Raw genomic sequence first — 18920 nt, forward strand, 5'->3', positions numbered from 1 at the left:
ATAACATGCAATCTGTTTATTATTCGTCTATTTTTAATTAACTTGTACATAAGCAATTTTAATGTAGATCTAGAATACTGATTATGTTATCTCCGGAAATAATTTATCAATAAATTTATCTTATAACATGCATCAAAAACTTATGATTGTAACTGCTATGGTTTTTCTTGCTTTTAAAATCTAGAGAATAAAATTGATTTTTTTAAACCACAAATCAATATTAAGTCGATGTACCATCCCTTCCATATCATGAGTTATTTATCAACATATTATGATGAAAATGACAAATGTATACGGATTGGTTGATCTGGAATAATGACTGATCAAACTTTTGTATAAATTCTATGTTCAAGTCAAATATCGTTCAAAACTATGATGAAATAAGAAGCTGCACAATGAACTTCTTTGCAGCGAGATCATATTTACTTTGTTTTATCTTGATGTATAGTTATGGACAACTGTTACCTTTAACTTCGGACTTTATCAAGCAAGGCTATGTGTCCGAGAGCATGGATGAAGGTGTTTTTGCTGTACACACCCTGGAAATAAAGTCTCTTATAGAGTGTGCATTGCGTTGTGGCATGAATTTACTTTGTAACGCTGTGGACTTTTGCTTTCTTGATGGTTTATACACCTGCCGATTCCGTTCTGGACATGCTAACCTTTCAAACACCATTACACAGTGTGAGGCTTATGAAAACACAGCTGTAAGTACAATTATATTAAGGGTTTTAGAACATAGATAGATAATTTTTGAGATTAAGTACACCTTACTCACATTATTTGAATTTGGCGTAGTTTGTATCTATATGTTAATAATCTTCTGAAAACTTATTGTCTAAGCCATTAATTAAATTAAAAAAAATCATTCAACATAAAAATCTTCAGAAATAATTTAAACGTTTTTATTTTAATATATAATTAAGAAATAAAATAATTTCAGTCATAAGAGGAATTAAATCTGAGGAAAGAAATTCTGACTTAATAAAAATCGTCATTTTATTGCAGACCTCTCTCTCAAAAACTTTTAAAAAAGCAAACGTTGGATAGAAAAAAATGAAATTAGAATTTTCAGCGACAATGCACATCTAAATATGTTTTATTTTTTTTATCTTTATGTCTATTTGGTAGTGAAAGAAAAAATGTGCTGAAATTTTTTTTAGTATTTTATTTTTCCGTGTTAAACATTTTTGAAAGGGAATAGTGAATGGGGAGTGGAAACTTAAAGAATCAGAATTTTCGGTTGGGCCTTGTGTCCATAATAATGAAAATAAGAATGTAACCTGATTTGAAATGTTACTTTTTAAAAATTTTTAAGTACTAAAGGGTATATCGAATTGTCATAAATCCTGTTTGATCCTATTGGCGATAAATGTTTTTATTATTATTTTTTTTAAAATAAAGCAATCAAATGTTATTAGTTTGTTAAACTCAAATTTATATTTAAACTAAAATTTAGTATACATGTATCATTATTGTTCGCAGAGCGATCGCTAAGTGAATGTAGTCCATACTGGGCTTAACATACTTGAGCTTTGCTTGTGATTCTGGTATTTAAAAAAGGGGGTGGCTCTATATTACAAGCTCATGAACCGCTCCTGAATTTTCATTGTTTGTTTCAAGTTAAAATCGACCAGGGACAATTTCACTTTCTCGGGCCTTTCTGGTGGAGGCATTTATGACTACCGCTATTCGTAAATAATTTTATATATAATAGTATATTCTATATATATATATATATATATATATATACACAGTACAGCTCACGAGTATCCCCACAAAAACACCGACCACCGTGTGTGAAAGTCCACGCTGAGCGTGGAAGTGTCGGTCCCTTTGATCTATTGTTCTCTGTTACGGCCACAGAACGAGAAAAAACACGGTGCGACACGGTGCAACGCGATGCAACACGGACAATAACACGGTGTAACACGCGGTATTTACCTGTGAAAAAAGGAGGATTTAGGAATAAAACTTATAAAGAATAAAATATCTATTGATGTACGTAAGAGAATGAAAGAAAAAGACGAAGAAATAGAAATAAATAAAATTTTTAGGCACGCAATTTTCAGACGTATGTGATTGTTACGGTTGATTTTTGTTGATATTAAAAATCGATATCGCCCACATAAAGGTTTGATCAATTAAAACACTAACACTTTCTTTTCCTTTTTAACATTCAAATAAACGGTTCCATAAAGAATGTGGGCGCTTAAGACGTAGATTCGGCAGGAATTTGGGCGCACAAGGAGTGTGAAAATTTCATCAATTAATTATGAATATTTTTCGAATTATAACCGTTATTTGGTTTCTGTTGGATGTGGAATGAGTGGAAAAATATTTGAAATGCAAAAGGTTTTATTATAATATGGGTCTAAATATAGCAACACGATGCAATTCATGCAAAATCCTACTTATTTACAACTGTTTTTAAATGATTTTGTTGTCTCTGGGTCTTCTCTCAACTAATTTGAAACGTGTAAAGGTAACATATTTCAACATTAAAAATGTCGCATTTAAAAAAAAGATGGAGAGATGACCCAGAGATGACTAATTATGTACTTTTCAAATTATTTTTTGAAGGATAAAAAACAAAGTCCATTGATATGACAGTGGTGTTTCAAACAGTACTTTATAGAGCATATATTGACAAGTCCCCGTGGCTCAGTGGTTTCGTCCTGGATTAAGTGAATACATACACTCAGTGTTTTGGGTTCAAATCCAACTGGTGGTCTTTTTAAAAAAAATTAAACTTTTTTGTTTTAAATGTATGTTATTATAACATGATGTTGAATTATAATATACCGGTATATATTAAATTTGTTTTTATTGATTTCTAGATCTGCTGTATGAACACTATAAAAAAATTCTTTTCTTATTACTAGTTTTTTAGGATAACACAATATAACTTCATTAAATAATGTTTTCATTAACATTTCCAACTAGTTATCGGTTTACCTCTCATTGCCATTTTTTGAAAGCTTTGTGAGTTTTTTAATAACCGGAATAGCCATGTACTTCGACTCTCAACATAATATATTTTTGTTGAAACCTGTACATAGCCTTTCGAGGTTATAGACATTTAAATCCCAATTGATTCGTGTCGAGGATTCCTGCAAACTTACAATCTTGTGCGCTCACTTTCTTTTTGTTTCAGTCCGTTTTTAAACGTAGTAGTAATCGTAGTGACTGTAGTTTGGCAGTTTCAATAGTGCATAGAACCATAACTGTGATCTTTTCTCACTTATACTCTATTCAACGATAACAAATCTAACGGGTTGTCGAAAACAAATGTACTTTCTCTAAGTAATATAATTATACAACTTTATATCTAATATATTTTCAAATTTTCTTTCTTTTATACATATGTGTGATGTACTTGTCTATGTAGACTAAGTACCGCACGGTACATATTCATAGCGCTAAGAATCCGTGGATCGGTACTTGATATTTTTTTATTTCATCTTTATAGCAACTTGAGTTTAGAAATTATTTGTGTTCCAAGGAACTACAGTTTACTCAGTATTGCAATAATTACTGTTTGATTGTTTAATGATCGTCATATAAGAGAGAGAGAGAGAGAGAGAGAGAGAGAGAGAGAGAGAGAGAGAGAGAGAGAGAGAGAGAGAATACCCGTATGAGTTTGATTTAAGTACATTTTACTTGGAATTCAGTGTAATAAGTTAGATTAATAGTTTCCATTATTTCTAACCCTTTTTCTAAAATTGCAATAGAATATATGCAGTCAGGGTCAACGTGCTATCCCTGTCAATCAAATCAGGCCGCGAGATAGACCACGTGCTCTTTCCATGATATCGAAAAATGCCGTTCTAGTGTTTTTTTAAGTCCGCAAAATAGAAAAATGTTTAACAATGAAGTATTCAGTGTTTGAAATGTTTAGTTTCTTTATTCTTATACTGCATATATGAGGGTTGGAATATTACGTTGTAAAATCTCTCTCTCTCTCTCTCTCTCTCTCTCTCTCTCTCTGTACTTTTGTGCAATCATTTTAGAATTATCAGAGTTCTATTTGTATGAATTTAATTAATTTTTTTAGATTCATGGTTTTAGTAAATAACGATTTCAACACAATGACTAAAAGTCTGTAAAGTTCACGATGTAATAAGATTTTTCGTTAAAATTTCGACGCTATTTCACATCAATAAAGTTGTGTGTTCTAAATGCTTGCAAAAAGTGACCGGTATTATCTCATTCATCTTTTTAATCAATCAGGTTTTTTTCGTACATACATGTATGTGTACCCGGTCAATGATTTCTTATCGTAAGTTAATACTTTGAAATTTCCGCATTTATAGAGTTGCTGAATTGTTCCCCGGATCCACGCGCCGATAGTCTTACGTGTAGTGGTTTGTGTACATATCTACAGACAATTTTTTTTGTTTGTTAGAGATTAGGAAAAATCATTGAACTAACAAAGTAGAAGTAAGATATATTCAGACCATACACACGACGGGTTGTGATGAGTAACCAAACAGAGTAACGGAGATGAGTAACGGCATCTCGAGTACACCTGTTCAGACGTCCAAATATACACAAAGTTATTTGTAAATTCCAATGACACCTAACAAGACAGACAATAACACCTGTTGTGTATAGAACCCAAGATGAAAGACAATGCTGTGTATCTGATCAGCTTCCGTATATCGCACGAGTGATTTTTTTCATGTGAAATCACGAGGCCATTACCAGCTATACGGAAATAAAGTTGAAAAACATTTTATGAAATGCGGGTATATTTTTAATACATGTACAATGCTTGAATATAATTTAACAAGAGTTTGTTCATGTATTTATCTATAATTATAATATAAAAGTGATTTTTTGTTTATTTATTGCTACATAAATTGCTGAAGTCCAAATTATTCGAATCACCGGTAATATGGGGTTGTTATTTACAACAACACATCAACAGCACATGTTTTTAATTGGTTTAAAGTAAGGCTGTAAATTAATTGATAAATCAGAAAGTGTTTACAGATAACAGAAATAAGACGTTTAAGCTCCCGACATTTTAATAGGATCGTCAGTAACATCACGTGTGTTTAGAAAAAAAAACACAAGATGAATTAAATTGATTTTAATTTTGTTTATATATTAATTGATTATTAAATATTTTTGGTGAATTTATTTCAATTTATTTAAGTACAAATGAATTAAAAGGTACCCATTTACGTCGAGTTTTCAGATCACAAAAAAATTAATTTCACATTGACAGCCTCGACAATTTTCTGGGTCCGTGCAACTTAAGTCGACATTCTTTTTTTTTTAAATGTGAAAAGGATATATATGTTTCAACCCTTGTTTGGCCATAATTTCTTTATTTCTAAACATACGCTATTTCTATCAGCGTCTCAGGTAACGATATCCACGGATTAACACAGTGGCCACGGAGTTACACAGGCGGCCACGGTGCGACACGGTGCTTTTTCTTGAATTTTCCAATACACATACACGGTGTCACACCATGTGCACGGTGCGACACAGACCGTTTTCCACCGTGTTTTTTACACGGTGGGTGTCGGGATACTCGTGAGCTGTACTGTATATGAAATAAGGACAATATATTATCTAGGTGTTTGAACGAAACTCAATGATACAAGCTAAAACGGAATCATTAACGTCTCATTTCCTTTTTTGTACTTTCACACAACCACATAACGATCCTAAACCAATTATAAACATTCAAGACTGTCGAACCAGTTCTTAAAACGATAAGAAGCTACGCCATTTTGTATGATTTCTTGATATACCATGAGGTTAAAGTATTTGATGTGTTACATGTATCAGAGCTCTATCGGAAGTTCTGTAAAGGGTCGACGACTGGATCAAGGTTTTTTAATCATGGCGTACAAATTCAATTTGTGATGTTGTCATACGCAAAAATGACATTAACATTAATTATTCGTGATATTTTTTAATCAAGACAGATCTTACACATTTACAACCGCATTGTTTGATTTAATGTAATTAATGCTAAGCTATGAAATTTATTCATCATTTGCGCGATAAAATTCAGTCATTCGCTTAAGCAGTGGGATCCTATGGAGTTGAAGCCCCCTCAAAAAATTAAATGATTACAGCTGAAATGACATCTATTGTGGTGCTAGACTGAAAATATTTTCTTTAAATCGTTCATAGAATTAAATTTGGGGTGTTTGATAAATGTTTTGTACAATTAGAAAGCATTTAACAGAGTATTAAGTTGTAGTTTCATTCATTTATACTGTTTTAACGACTTTCTCAATCATTATACTTGATTATTAAATCCTACTTTTTGTGTCAGTTGCTGTAGTAGGGACGTTATATGTTTTCAGAACAAAATACACATGATAACAGCATCCTGACATAAAAAGGTATCTAAACTTGTAGCCACAGCAGGGTGTGTCGCGGATGTAGTACAATTGTAGTACAATACATAGGCCAACAACATTATACACTGTTATCTTTCTCCTTTTACTCTCTAAAATCAAGTTTTATAATACTTTTTTTTTTAAAGACATCCAAACAATATGTAACCAAAACAATTGCTGTCTGCAAAGTTTGTTTACCTGACATGAATCAGTTTTAATATCTAAACTCAATTTACATGTATATGACAAATAACTGTAATATATCTCAGTGATATATTTGATAACAATTACTTCAAAAAACAGTGCTTAAACGTTAACCTGTCATTAAATTTTGATTAATTAATTAGTATTTCATTCGTTTATATATCTATGTTTAATGTGTTGACATTGTTTCTATTTTTACAGAGCAAAGACTGTCCGGATGGATTATTCTTAAGAGCTCAAGGAATATGCAAAATCAGTAAGTGGATGCCACAAAGTAACAATACCATAATAAAAGTGATGTGTTTATCTTTATATAGTTAAGTAACAAGACCATAAAAAAAAACTATGTGTCTGTATTTCATATGGTTAAGATATATCTTAGCTCAATAATAAACTATCGGTGTTGCCGTTTCTGGTAAGACGAGGTTTAGCGGTTTATATTAGTGTCAGGTGTATGTATATATAATTTATATTTCACCTCTCTTTCATTTTGATATACCAGTATTATAGAAGCATACTATAGAAATGCCATAGGTGTTAATCTGGTTCTAGCATTTTTTAGTTTATAAGCAAAACGTCTTAATTTATAAGATTTACCAGTCATACTTTTTTAGCTCACCTGAGCCGAAACTCAACTGAGTTATTCTGATCACATTTTATCCATCGTTTGTTTTACATTTTGAAGTTCATTCTAAAACCGTTTGACCAATTTCAACCAAATTCAAAACAAAGGATCCTTAGGGAAAGACAAATATCAATTGCAGAAATAAAAGACCGATCTTTATTCAAAACTCGAAACTATTCTAATCACATTTTGTCTATCGTTCGTCTGTAAACTTTTTACATTTTGAACTTCATTCTAAAACCGTTTGGCCAATTTCAACCAAATTTAAAACAAAGCATCCTTAGGGAAAGACAAATATAAATTGCAGAAATAAAAGACCGAGCTTTATTCAAAACTCGAAACTGTGGAAAAAGGGGGGTATATTTTTTAAAAAATTCTTCTTAAGAACTACTGAGTCAAATTTAATGTAATTTAGCATAAATACTCCTTATGGAAAGGAAAATATAAATTTCAAAAATTATGGTCTAGTTCTGTTTCAAATCTGAGTTATGTGAAAAAAATAAAGGGCGTGTTGCAATCAGTTTATAGCTTAATTTTCGGTATTCATAAGTCTAGCTAAAATGGGTAGGCAAAACCGGGCCGGGGCAAAACAAAAAATGGCAGTTGGCCCGGGGAAAAACAAATGATTGGCAGTTATTAAGCTACCAATCTCATTTAAATTTTCAGGAAATTTTAAGAACCAGTATATTTGTTTTCGCTGTATATATTACTGCAAAACAAAGCGTATTTTGAAATTGACGATTGCCGATCTACCCCGGCTTTTTTTGCCCCGGCCCGGTTTTGCTTATCAATTTTACCAAGACTCGTATTCCATACTTCTAAAACGAGGTTCTTTGTTCAAAGCAGCCTTGACAATAAAGCGACAATGGTCGATCTGAAAATGATGAATTTGTTTGATATTGTTGAGCAACAGTTCGCGTACGAAAGGAATCTTTGAAACATGCAAAATACATTAGTGTCGATTTTGAAAAGTAAATTGAGGCTAAATATTTTAATGCGTTGACAGTTTTCACATATGACGGTGGTGTTAGCTTTTTTGATTTTCGTTCCGTTTTCACTATTTATGATATGTAACCTGGGAACTATCGCCTGTATTTTGTGATTTTTACGTATCAAATTAAATTTCGGTAAATCAGACAGCTAACTGTTTCCCTGCGCAAATTTAAGCAAAATCTGAAGTATTAAAAAGTACTAAACTACAATTCATTCTATCGATAAATCGGTATGCTCTTTTGTGTAATGGAAGACTAATGCAATATGTTTTGTTGAGATGCTTAGCATTTTCTCCAGTTCTGAGGCCATTCTTTTTTTCCCATTTTAAATGCTGAATAGGAAATACCAAGTTAAAAATCTTAAACTGAATGTAAACAACTCATGTAAACAAAATGACTCAGAATTGTGAGCTCTGTATCTTGCTTAATATTCTACGATTGACGCTGATATTTTGGTTGATCATAAGACATTTTATATGAATTATAGTATATTAAATACTTGTACAAAAAAAATAAAGGTTGATATGCTGTATATATAACTTCTCTTTGGGGCCCATCTTTATACAATGAATAATGTAAAATCTACAATATTTTTGATAGTTTTTCAGACACGAGTAAATAAAAACGACACCATTAAAACAGTTTCCATAGTTCTGACACATTTTTGTTGCGGGGATAAAGGAATTATCGTTATTCTTAAGAAAATATTACTGCGAAAAATTATCCTGGTTTGTAACCATTTGTTTTTTATGAAATAAGACGAAAATAATAGATGGGCCTCAGTAAATTAGAGTGATGTGCCTGTCAATACTGTAGTTCTTTTTATGTCACGTGTAAACTTTTTTCATTCCAATGTATTCATCAATCAAGTGTGAACAAAGTTATAAAAGTCACACGAGTTTACTCGAGGTAAACAACAGTCATTGAATTATAATAGAGAAGACAAATTAAATTTTTAAATGTTTTTAATTTGAGGAATTGAGTGAATTGATGTACAATTTTCTCTTTACATCTATAGGATTTTTTAAAAATGAAATACAATAACTATTATATTATATTTTTTTTTAAAAATGCAATAACTAGTAAGTAGTTGAGGAAGAAATGGTCACATTTGCATCTCGTATATTCTGATCGCTTTATTAAGTGTGGGGGGGGGGGAGCAAAACAAAAAAATGGGGAATATGAAGTTAACGGTGAACCCTTACTAAATGTTAAGTTTTATTTCTTGCGTAGGATTTTCTTATTCTATGTAAAAATGGTATTCATTGAAGGTACAATGTCAAAAATTACGTGTATGCAAAAATAAGTGTAAAATTCCAATACATTACAATATTTGTTTTGGTTATTCTATCGATGGGCTATATGGCGCAATATCTTTTAACGCCTATTGTTTCTCAGGTGAGCGATGTGGCCCCATGGGTCTCTTGATTTATTTATTTTTTCTTTTAAAATGGCCAAAATGATTATAATGAATCACGTCCAGTTAATTTTAACATTCATACATTTCAAGATACTGATGAGTGCCAGAATGACCCTTGTCTTAACGGAGCCACATGTACGAACACACCCGGCTCATTCAACTGTACATGTGACGCCGGATGGACCGGGATAGTTTGTGATGAAGGTAAACGACAATAAAATGCGTAAATTTTCACGTTTGTTTTTTAAAATCAAATGTAAAATAAGCATGTCTATAGTTGTGGAGGCAGCAAATGTTAAAATGTTCCTTCCGTTAAAATAAGGATAATTTTTTAAATCCAACTTAAAACCAAATTCTCCTTTGCAAAATTGTTATACGTTTAAGCTGATATGAATGCATAAAGCATTTGTTCGCCATACTAGTTTCGATCGCTCCTCTACTGCCACTGGGGTATCTACAGTAGTTGAGAAAGTTACGGTCGGTTGCTTTCCGATCGAGGCATGTAGGTTGCACGGACTTGTAAATGCATGAACTACACATTGTAGTAAAATGTTTGTGATAAAGAATAAAGGAAACAACAGTCAATAAAATACAAGTTTTATTTATTCTTCAAAAGAATTTTCCAGGTATCAAGGTATCATTTTGCACAGATTGCGCTCCCTTATGCATATCGAACATGTCTGCCGTTCATACGAATGCATAACGTATGCGTCTTTTTGAAACCCCTGGCGGAACTACATCCAACTCAGTAGCTAAATAATAGTAAATCCATGAAAGTAACACGTAACATCGTTCCATCGATTTCTACTAAAAGCTCAGTTTCTAAAATCCATCCTGTTATTGACATTGCTCGATCTGCCATAGTGTGTGGTTTGCGCATATGCGATGTTTAAACAGAAACAACACAGGAAGCGGTCTACAATTATCGAGGATTTTTTAAGTATCTGTACCTTGGTTTCAGTCTGTCTACTTCGTTGTTCGCTTAGATATACCTTGCAAGTTTAGTGGTTGTCATATTATTTTTGTTCAATACGTTTTTCTACACGTCTTTTCGTCCAAGGTTCGGGTGTATGGAATGCCTGAATGCAGTTATATAGGGGGTGTGTATCGATGAGACACAACTAATATGGCGGTAGTCGGAGATAAAAGAGAAATAATGCGTATTTATGAATTCATGTCAGCTTTAAATACGAGGACTATTACATGCATTTTAATGTATTAATTGATGTTGCTGTGTTGTATTTTTTTATTGAAAGTTTTGATGTAATATTGTTTTTCTAGGGACATAGAAATGCCGGGCGTCCGTCCGTGTGTCCGTGGGTCCGTGTGTCCATGGGTCTGTGTGTCCGTGGGTCCGTGCGTCCGTGTGTCCGTCCGTCACACTTTTTTGTAAGCGCTCTCATGCCTACAAATTTTGACGGATTTTCATTAAATTTATACCAAATGTTTATACTACTAATAACTTGGTCAAGTTCGAAAATCAGCATTGGTCGATACTTTTTGTTTAAGTTATGGGACTTTGACCACAATAATGACTCCGTTTTATCCAAAAATTGACCTTGTAAGCGCTCTCATGCCTACAAATTTTGACGGATTTTCATTAAATTTATACCCAATGTTTATACCACTAATACCTTGGTCGAGTTTGAAAATCAGCATTGGTCGATACTTTTTGTTGAAGTTATGGGACTATGACCACAATAATGACTCCGTTTTATCAAAAAATTGACCTTGTAAGCGCTCTCATGCCTACAAGTTTTGACGGATTTTCATTAAATTTATACCAAATGTTTATACCACTAATACCTTGGTCTAGTTCGAAAATCAGCCTTAGTCGAGAGACTCGATACTAGTATACTGCTTGACCGGCGGGGGACCCAGGAATTCTATTCTTGTCCCTCTATCAATATAAATATGTATGCCTTGCTCCTCTTTTTCTGTGTTTCTTTCCGACTCTCTTAATTTAAGTTGATGTTTATCAACTCTGATTGCTATTTCTGTGTATCTACCCTCCTCTCTCATGTTTGTCATTATCTCTCTAAATCGATACTTATCTTTACAGTGTTCGTACTTTTAAATACCAACATGTTATTACATCTTTATCTTTTCTATACGTATAAAGAAAGAAACTGTTATTTGTAGATTATTTTTGTTGGATATAGTTTCATTTTTATATCAATACAGGCATGCTTGACGTTTATATTCTCTGTAAAGAAGAAGTCAGATCTAATTTTTAAAAGGTTTACAAATTCATTAGCTTTATTTGATTTTGACGTATTTGTAATTATACCTTATTTCAAAACATTCAAATAGAAGGAAGTGTTGTAGAGTACATCAGGTATTTTCAAATTTTAGTCACTTGAGGCACTCTGATTACTTATTAGAATTAGTATTTCACCGTCGTCGTCCGTGTTAATGCGACGCTCGTCGTGCGTTAACATTTGCCCGTTTATAACTTCGTAAAAAAATTTACTTTGGCCGTTTCTATTAAAATGTGGCATGATGCATCATAAATTGTACATTTTATGACTCTTTGCTTCGATTGCCTATGGGCAGGACCAAATTTGCTAAGTTGGACCATTTATAATATTTTACTTTTTCTCTGCGTATCTGAGAAAATCTACTAAAAATACTGCATTCATATCTCTACAAAAATTGTAACTTTCATTTGTTCAAATTTATGGGTTTCACCTCTAGGTCCATGCAAAAATGCTAGATTAGTATCGCTGCATATAATGTTAAAAAATCTTCTTTTCACGTGCTGACACTGAGTAGAATCTGACTGTATATTAAGAAAGACAACAAAACTTTTTTACATAATTTTTAACATTTTATGACCTCTGGGTTTAGGTTTAATAATCCAAGTCGGGGTAAAATGCTGATATAGTATGATTTTATACACACACGTATTAAATGTTTTTAGCTCACCGAGCTGAAAGCTCAAGTGAGCTATTCCGATCACATTTTGTCTGTCGTCCGTCTGTCTGTCTGTCTGTCCGTCTGTCTGTCTGTCCGTCTGTCTGTAAACTTTTCACATTTTCAACATCTTCTCAAGAACCACTGGGCTAATTTTAACCAAACTAAGCACAAAGCATCTTAAGCCTAAGGGGATTCAAAGTTGTGAAAATTAAGGACCACGCACTTTTGCAAAGGGAGGTAATTAGGAATTCATAAAAATTTTCGAGAAATTTTCAAAAATCTTCTTCTCATGAACCATAAGACCAGGAAAGCTGAAACTTGTGTGAAAGCATCCTCAGGTAGTGTAGATTAAAAATTGTGAAATTCATGACCCCCGGGGGTAGGGTGGGGCCACAATGGGGGGTCGAAGTTTAACAAAGGAATATATAGAGTAAATCTTTAAAAATCTTCTTCTCAGAAACTAATCAGCCAGGAAAGCTGAAACTTGTGTGGATGCATCCTCAGGTAGTGTAGATTCAAAGTTGTGAAAATCATGACCCCCGGGGGTAGGGTGGGGCCACAATGGGGGTCGAAGTTTTACATAGGAATATATAGAGTAACTCTTTAAAAATTTTCTTCTCAGAAACTAATCAGCCAGGAAAGCTAAAACTTGTGTGAAAGCATCCTCAGGTAGTGTAGATTCAAAATTGTAAAATTCATGATCCCCGGGGGTAGGGTGGAGCCACAATGGGGGGTCGAAGTTTAACAAAGGAATATATAGAGTAAATCTTTAAAAATCTTCTTCTCAAAAACTAATCAGCCAGGAAAGCTGCAACTTGTGTGGATGCATCCTCAGGTAGTGTAGATTCAAAGTTGTGAAAATCATGACCCCCGGGGGTATGGTGGGGCCACAATTGGGGGTCGAAGTTTTACATAGGAATATATAGAGTAAATCTTTAAAAATCTTCTTCTCAGACACTAATCAGCCAGGAAATCTGAAACTTGTGTGGAAGCAACTTCAGGTAGTGTAGATTCAAAGTTGTGAAAATCGTGACCCCCTGGGGGGGTAGGGTGGGGCCACAATGGGGGTCGAAGTTTTACATAGGAATATTAAGAGTAATTCTTTAACCAATTTTAACCAAACTTGGCACAAAGCATCCTTAGACTAAGGGGATTCAAAGTTGTGAAAATTAAAGACCACGCCCTTTGAAAAGGGAGATAATTAGGAATTTATGAATTTTTTCGAGAATTTTTCAAAAATCTTGTTCTCATGAACCATAAGATCAGGAAAGCTGAAACTTGTGTGGATGCATACTCAGGTACTGTAGATTTAAAGTTGTGAAAATCATGACCCCCGGGGGTAGGGTGGGGCCATAATGGGGGTCGAAGTTTTACATAGGAATATATAGAGTAAATCTTTAAAAATCTTCTAAGAAACTAATCAGCCAGGAAAGCTGAAACTTAAGTGGATGCATCCTCAGGTAGTGTAGATTCAAAGTTGTGAAAATCATGACCCCCGGGGGTAGGGTGGGGCCACAATGGGGGTCGAAGTTTTACATAGGAATATATAAAGTAAATCTTTAAAAATCTTCTTCTCAGAAACTAATCAGCCAGGAAAGCTGAACCTTGTGTGAAAGCATCCTCAGGTAGTGTAGATTCAAAATTGTGAAATTCATGACCCCCGGGGGTAGGGTGGAGCCACAATGGGGGGTCGAAGTTTAACAAAGGAATATATAGAGTAAATCTTTAAAAATCTTCTTCTCAAAAACTAATCAGCCAGGAAAGCTGCAACTTGTGTGGATGCATCCTCAGGTAGTGTAGATTCAAAGTTGTGAAAATCATGACCCCCGTGGGTATGGTGGGGCCACAATTGGGGGTCGAAGTTTTACATAGGAATATATAGAGTAAATCTTTAAAAATCTTCTTCTCAGACACTAGTCAGCCAGGAAAGCTGAAACTTGTGTGGAAGCAACTTCAGGTAGTGTAGATTCAAAGTTGTGAAAATCGTGACCCCCTGGGGGGGTAGGGTGGGGCCACAATGGGGATCGAAGTTTTACATAGGAATATTAAGAGTAATTCTTTAACCAATTTTAACCAAACTTGGCACAATGCATCCTTAGACTAAGGGGATTCAAAGTTGTGAAAATTAAAGACCACGCCCTTTGAAAAGGGAGATAATTAGGAATTTATGAATTTTTTCGAGAATTTTTCAAAAATCTTGTTCTCATGAACCATAAGATCAGGAAAGCTGAAACTTGTGTGGATGCATACTCAGGTAGTGTAGATTTAAAGTTGTGAAAATCATGACCCCCAGGGGTAGGGTGGGGCCACAATGGGGGTCAAAGTTTTACATACCAATATATAGAGTAAATCTTTAAAAATCTTCTTCTAAGAAACTAATCAGCCAGGAAAGCTGAAACTTGTGTGGAAGAATATTCAAGTAGTGTAGATACAATGTTGTGAAAATCGTGACCCCCAGGGGTAGGATGGGGCCACAATGGGGGGGGGGGGTTGAAGTTTAACAAAGGAATATATAGAGTAAATCTTTAAAAATCTTCTTCTCAGAAACTATTCCGCCAGGAAAGCTGAAACTTGTGTGAAAGTATCCTCTGGTAGTGTAGATTCAAAGTTGTGAAAATCATGACCCCCAGGGGTAGGGTGGGGCCACAATGGGGGGTCGAAGTTTAACATAGGAATATATAGAATAAATTTTTAAAAATCTTCTTTTCATGAACCATAAGATCGGGAAAGCTGAAAATTGTGTGAAAGCATCCTCAGGTAGTGTAGATTCAATGTGGTGAAAATCATAACCCCTGGGAGTAGGATGGGGCCACAATTGGGTCGAAGTTTTACATAGGAATAAAAAGTAAATCTTTAAATATCTTCTTCTCAGAAACTAATCAGCCGGGAAAGCTGAAACTTGTGTGGAAGCAACTTCAGGTAGTGTAGATTCAAAGTTTTGAAAATCGTGACCCCCAGGGGTAGGATGGGACCACAATGGTGGGGGGGGGGTCGAAGTTTAACAAAGGAATATATAGAGTAAATCTTTAAAAATCTTCTTCTCAGAAACTAATCAGCCAGGAAAGCTGCAACTTGTGTGGATGCATCCTCAGGTAGTGTAGATTCAAAATTGTGAAATTCATGACCCCCGGGGGTAGGGTGGAGCCACAATGGGGGGTCGAAGTTTAACAAAGGAATATATAGAGTAAATCTTTAAAAATCTTCTTCTCAAAAACTAATCAGCCAGGAAAGCTGCAACTTGTGTGGATGCATCCTCAGGTAGTGTAGATTCAAAATTGTGAAACTCATGACCCCCGGGGGTAGGGTGGAGCCACAATGGGGGGTCGAAGTTTAACAAAGGAATATATAGAGTAAATCTTTAAAAATCTTCTTCTCAAAAACTAATCAGCCAGGAAAGCTGCAACTTGTGTGGATGCATCCTCAGGTAGTGTAGATTCAAAGTTGTGAAAATCATGACCCCCGTGGGTATGGTGGGGCCACAATTGGGGGTCGAAGTTTTACATAGGAATATATAGAGTAAATCTTTAAAAATCTTCTTCTCAGACACTAGTCAGCCAGGAAAGCTGAAACTTGTGTGGAAGCAACTTCAGGTAGTGTAGATTCAAAGTTGTGAAAATCGTGACCCCCTGGGGGGGTAGGGTGGGGCCACAATGGGGATCGAAGTTTTACATAGGAATATTAAGAGTAATTCTTTAACCAATTTTAACCAAACTTGGCACAATGCATCCTTAGACTAAGGGGATTCAAAGTTGTGAAAATTAAAGACCACGCCCTTTGAAAAGGGAGATAATTAGGAATTTATGAATTTTTTCGAGAATTTTTCAAAAATCTTGTTCTCATGAACCATAAGATCAGGAAAGCTGAAACTTGTGTGGATGCATACTCAGGTAGTGTAGATTTAAAGTTGTGAAAATCATGACCCCCAGGGGTAGGGTGGGGCCACAATGGGGGTCAAAGTTTTACATACCAATATATAGAGTAAATCTTTAAAAATCTTCTTCTAAGAAACTAATCAGCCAGGAAAGCTGAAACTTGTGTGGAAGAATATTCAAGTAGTGTAGATACAATGTTGTGAAAATCGTGACCCCCAGGGGTAGGATGGGGCCACAATGGGGGGGGGGGGTTGAAGTTTAACAAAGGAAAATATAGAGTAAATCTTTAAAAATCTTCTTCTCAGAAACTATTCCGCCAGGAAAGCTGAAACTTGTGTGAAAGTATCCTCTGGTAGTGTAGATTCAAAGTTGTGAAAATCATGACCCCCAGGGGTAGGGTGGGGCCACAATGGGGGGTCGAAGTTTAACATAGGAATATATAGAATAAATTTTTAAAAATCTTCTTTTCATGAACCATAAGATCGGGAAAGCTGAAAATTGTGTGAAAGCATCCTCAGGTAGTGTAGATTCAATGTGGTGAAAATCATAACCCCTGGGAGTAGGATGGGGCCACAATTGGGTCGAAGTTTTACATAGGAATAAAAAGTAAATCTTTAAATATCTTCTTCTCAGAAACTAATCAGCCGGGAAAGCTGAAACTTGTGTGGAAGCAACTTCAGGTAGTGTAGATTCAAAGTTTTGAAAATCGTGACCCCCAGGGGTAGGATGGGACCACAATGGTGGGGGGGGGGGTTGAAGTTTAACAAAGGAATATATAGAGTAAATCTTTAAAAATCTTCTTCTCAGAAACTAATCAGCCAGGAAAGCTGAAACTTGTGTGGATGCATCCTCAGGTAGTGTAGATTCAAAGTTGTGAAAATCATGACCCCCGGGGGTAGGGTGGGGCCACAATGGGGGTCGAAGTTTTCAATAGGAATATATAAAGTAAATCTTTAAAAATCTTCTTCTCAGAAAGTAATCAGCCAGTAAAGCTGAAACTTGTGTGGAAGCATATTCAAGTAGTGTAGATACAAAGTTGTGAAAATCATGACCCCCAGGGGTAGGGTGGGGCCACAATGGGGGGGTCGAAGTTTTACATAGGAATATATAGAATAAATCTTTAAAAATCTTCTTTTCATGAACCATAAGATCGGGAAAGCTGAAAATTGTGTGAAAGCATCCTCAGGTAGTGTAGATTCAATGTTGTGAAAATCATAACCCCCGGGAGTAGGATGGGGCCACAATGGGGTCGAAGTTTTGCATAGGAATAAAAAGTAAATCTTTAAAAATCTTCTACTCAGAAACTAATCAGCCAGGAAAGCTGAAACTTGTGTGGAACCAACTTCAGGTAGTGTAGATTCAAAGTTGTGAAAATCGTGACCCCCTGGGGGGTAGGGTGGGGCCACAATAGGGGTCGAAGTTTTACATAGGAATATAAAGAGTAATTCTTTTACCAATTTTAACCAAACTTGGCACAAAGCATCCTTAGCCCAAGGGAATTCAAAGTTGTAAAAATTAAAGACCACACACTTTTGCAAAGGGAGATACTTAGGAATTTATGAAAATTTTCGAGAAATTTTCAAAAATCTTGTCCTCATGAACCATCAGATCAGGAAAGCTGAAACTTGTGTGGATGCATCCTCAGGTAGTGTAGATTCAAAGTTGTGAAAATCATGACCCCCAGGGGTATGGTGGGGCCACAATTGGGGGTCGAAGTTTTACATAGGAATATATAGAGTAAATCTTTAAAAATCTTCTTCTCAGACACTAATCAGCCAGGAAATCTGAAACTTGTGTGGAAGAAACTTCAGGTAGTGTAGATTCAAAGTTGTGAAAATCGTGACCACCTGGGGGGTAGGGTGGGGCCACAAGGGGGGTCGAAGATTTACATAGGAATATTAAGAGTAATTCTTTAACCAATTTTAACCAAACTTAGCACAAAGCATCCTTAGACTAAGGGGATTCAAAGTTGTGAAAATTAAAGACCACGCCCTTTGAAAAGGGAGATAATTAGGAATTTATGAATTGTTTCGAGAATTTTTCAAAAATCTTGTTCTCATGAACCATAAGATCAGGAAAGCTGAAACTTGTGTGGATGCATCCTCAGGTAGTGTAGATTCAAAGTTGTGAAAATCATGACCCCGGGGGTAGGGTGGGGCCACAATGGGGGTCGAAGTTTTACATAGGAATATATAGAGTAAATCTTTAAAAATCTTCTTCTCAGAAACTAATCAGCCAGGAAAGCTGAAACTTGTGTGGAAGCATATTCAGGTAGTGTAGATTCAAAGTTGTGAAAATCGTGACCCCCTGGGGGGTAGGGTGGGGCCACAATAGGGGTCGAAGTTTTACATAGGAATATAAAGAGTAATTCTTTTACCAATTTTAACCAAACTTGGCACAAAGCATCCTTAGCCCAAGGGAATTCAAAGTTGTAAAAATTAAAGACCACACACTTTTGCAAAGGGAGATACTTAGGAATTTATGAAAATTTTCGAGAAATTTTCAAAAATCTTGTTC

General features: G+C 34.9%; 1 protein-coding gene across 1 annotated transcript in view; it reads left to right on the forward strand.

Annotated features, from left to right (window-relative positions):
* The first annotated feature begins 316 nt into the window (after nt 1–316).
* LOC117685257 (uncharacterized) overlaps nt 317–18920 on the forward strand; it is a 75999-nt gene continuing 57395 nt past the window's right edge. Inside the window, exons 1-3 of the mRNA XM_066079668.1 lie at nt 317–707; nt 6777–6831; nt 9703–9816. Of these exons, the coding sequence (XP_065935740.1) occupies nt 345–707; nt 6777–6831; nt 9703–9816 (532 nt within the window). The 5' untranslated portion in view covers nt 317–344. The remainder of the gene's footprint in view (nt 708–6776; nt 6832–9702; nt 9817–18920) is intronic.

The sequence above is a fragment of the Magallana gigas genome, chromosome 1, assembly GCF_963853765.1.
Source record: "Magallana gigas chromosome 1, xbMagGiga1.1, whole genome shotgun sequence".
In the NCBI taxonomy this organism is placed as follows: Eukaryota; Metazoa; Mollusca; class Bivalvia; order Ostreida; family Ostreidae; genus Magallana; species Magallana gigas.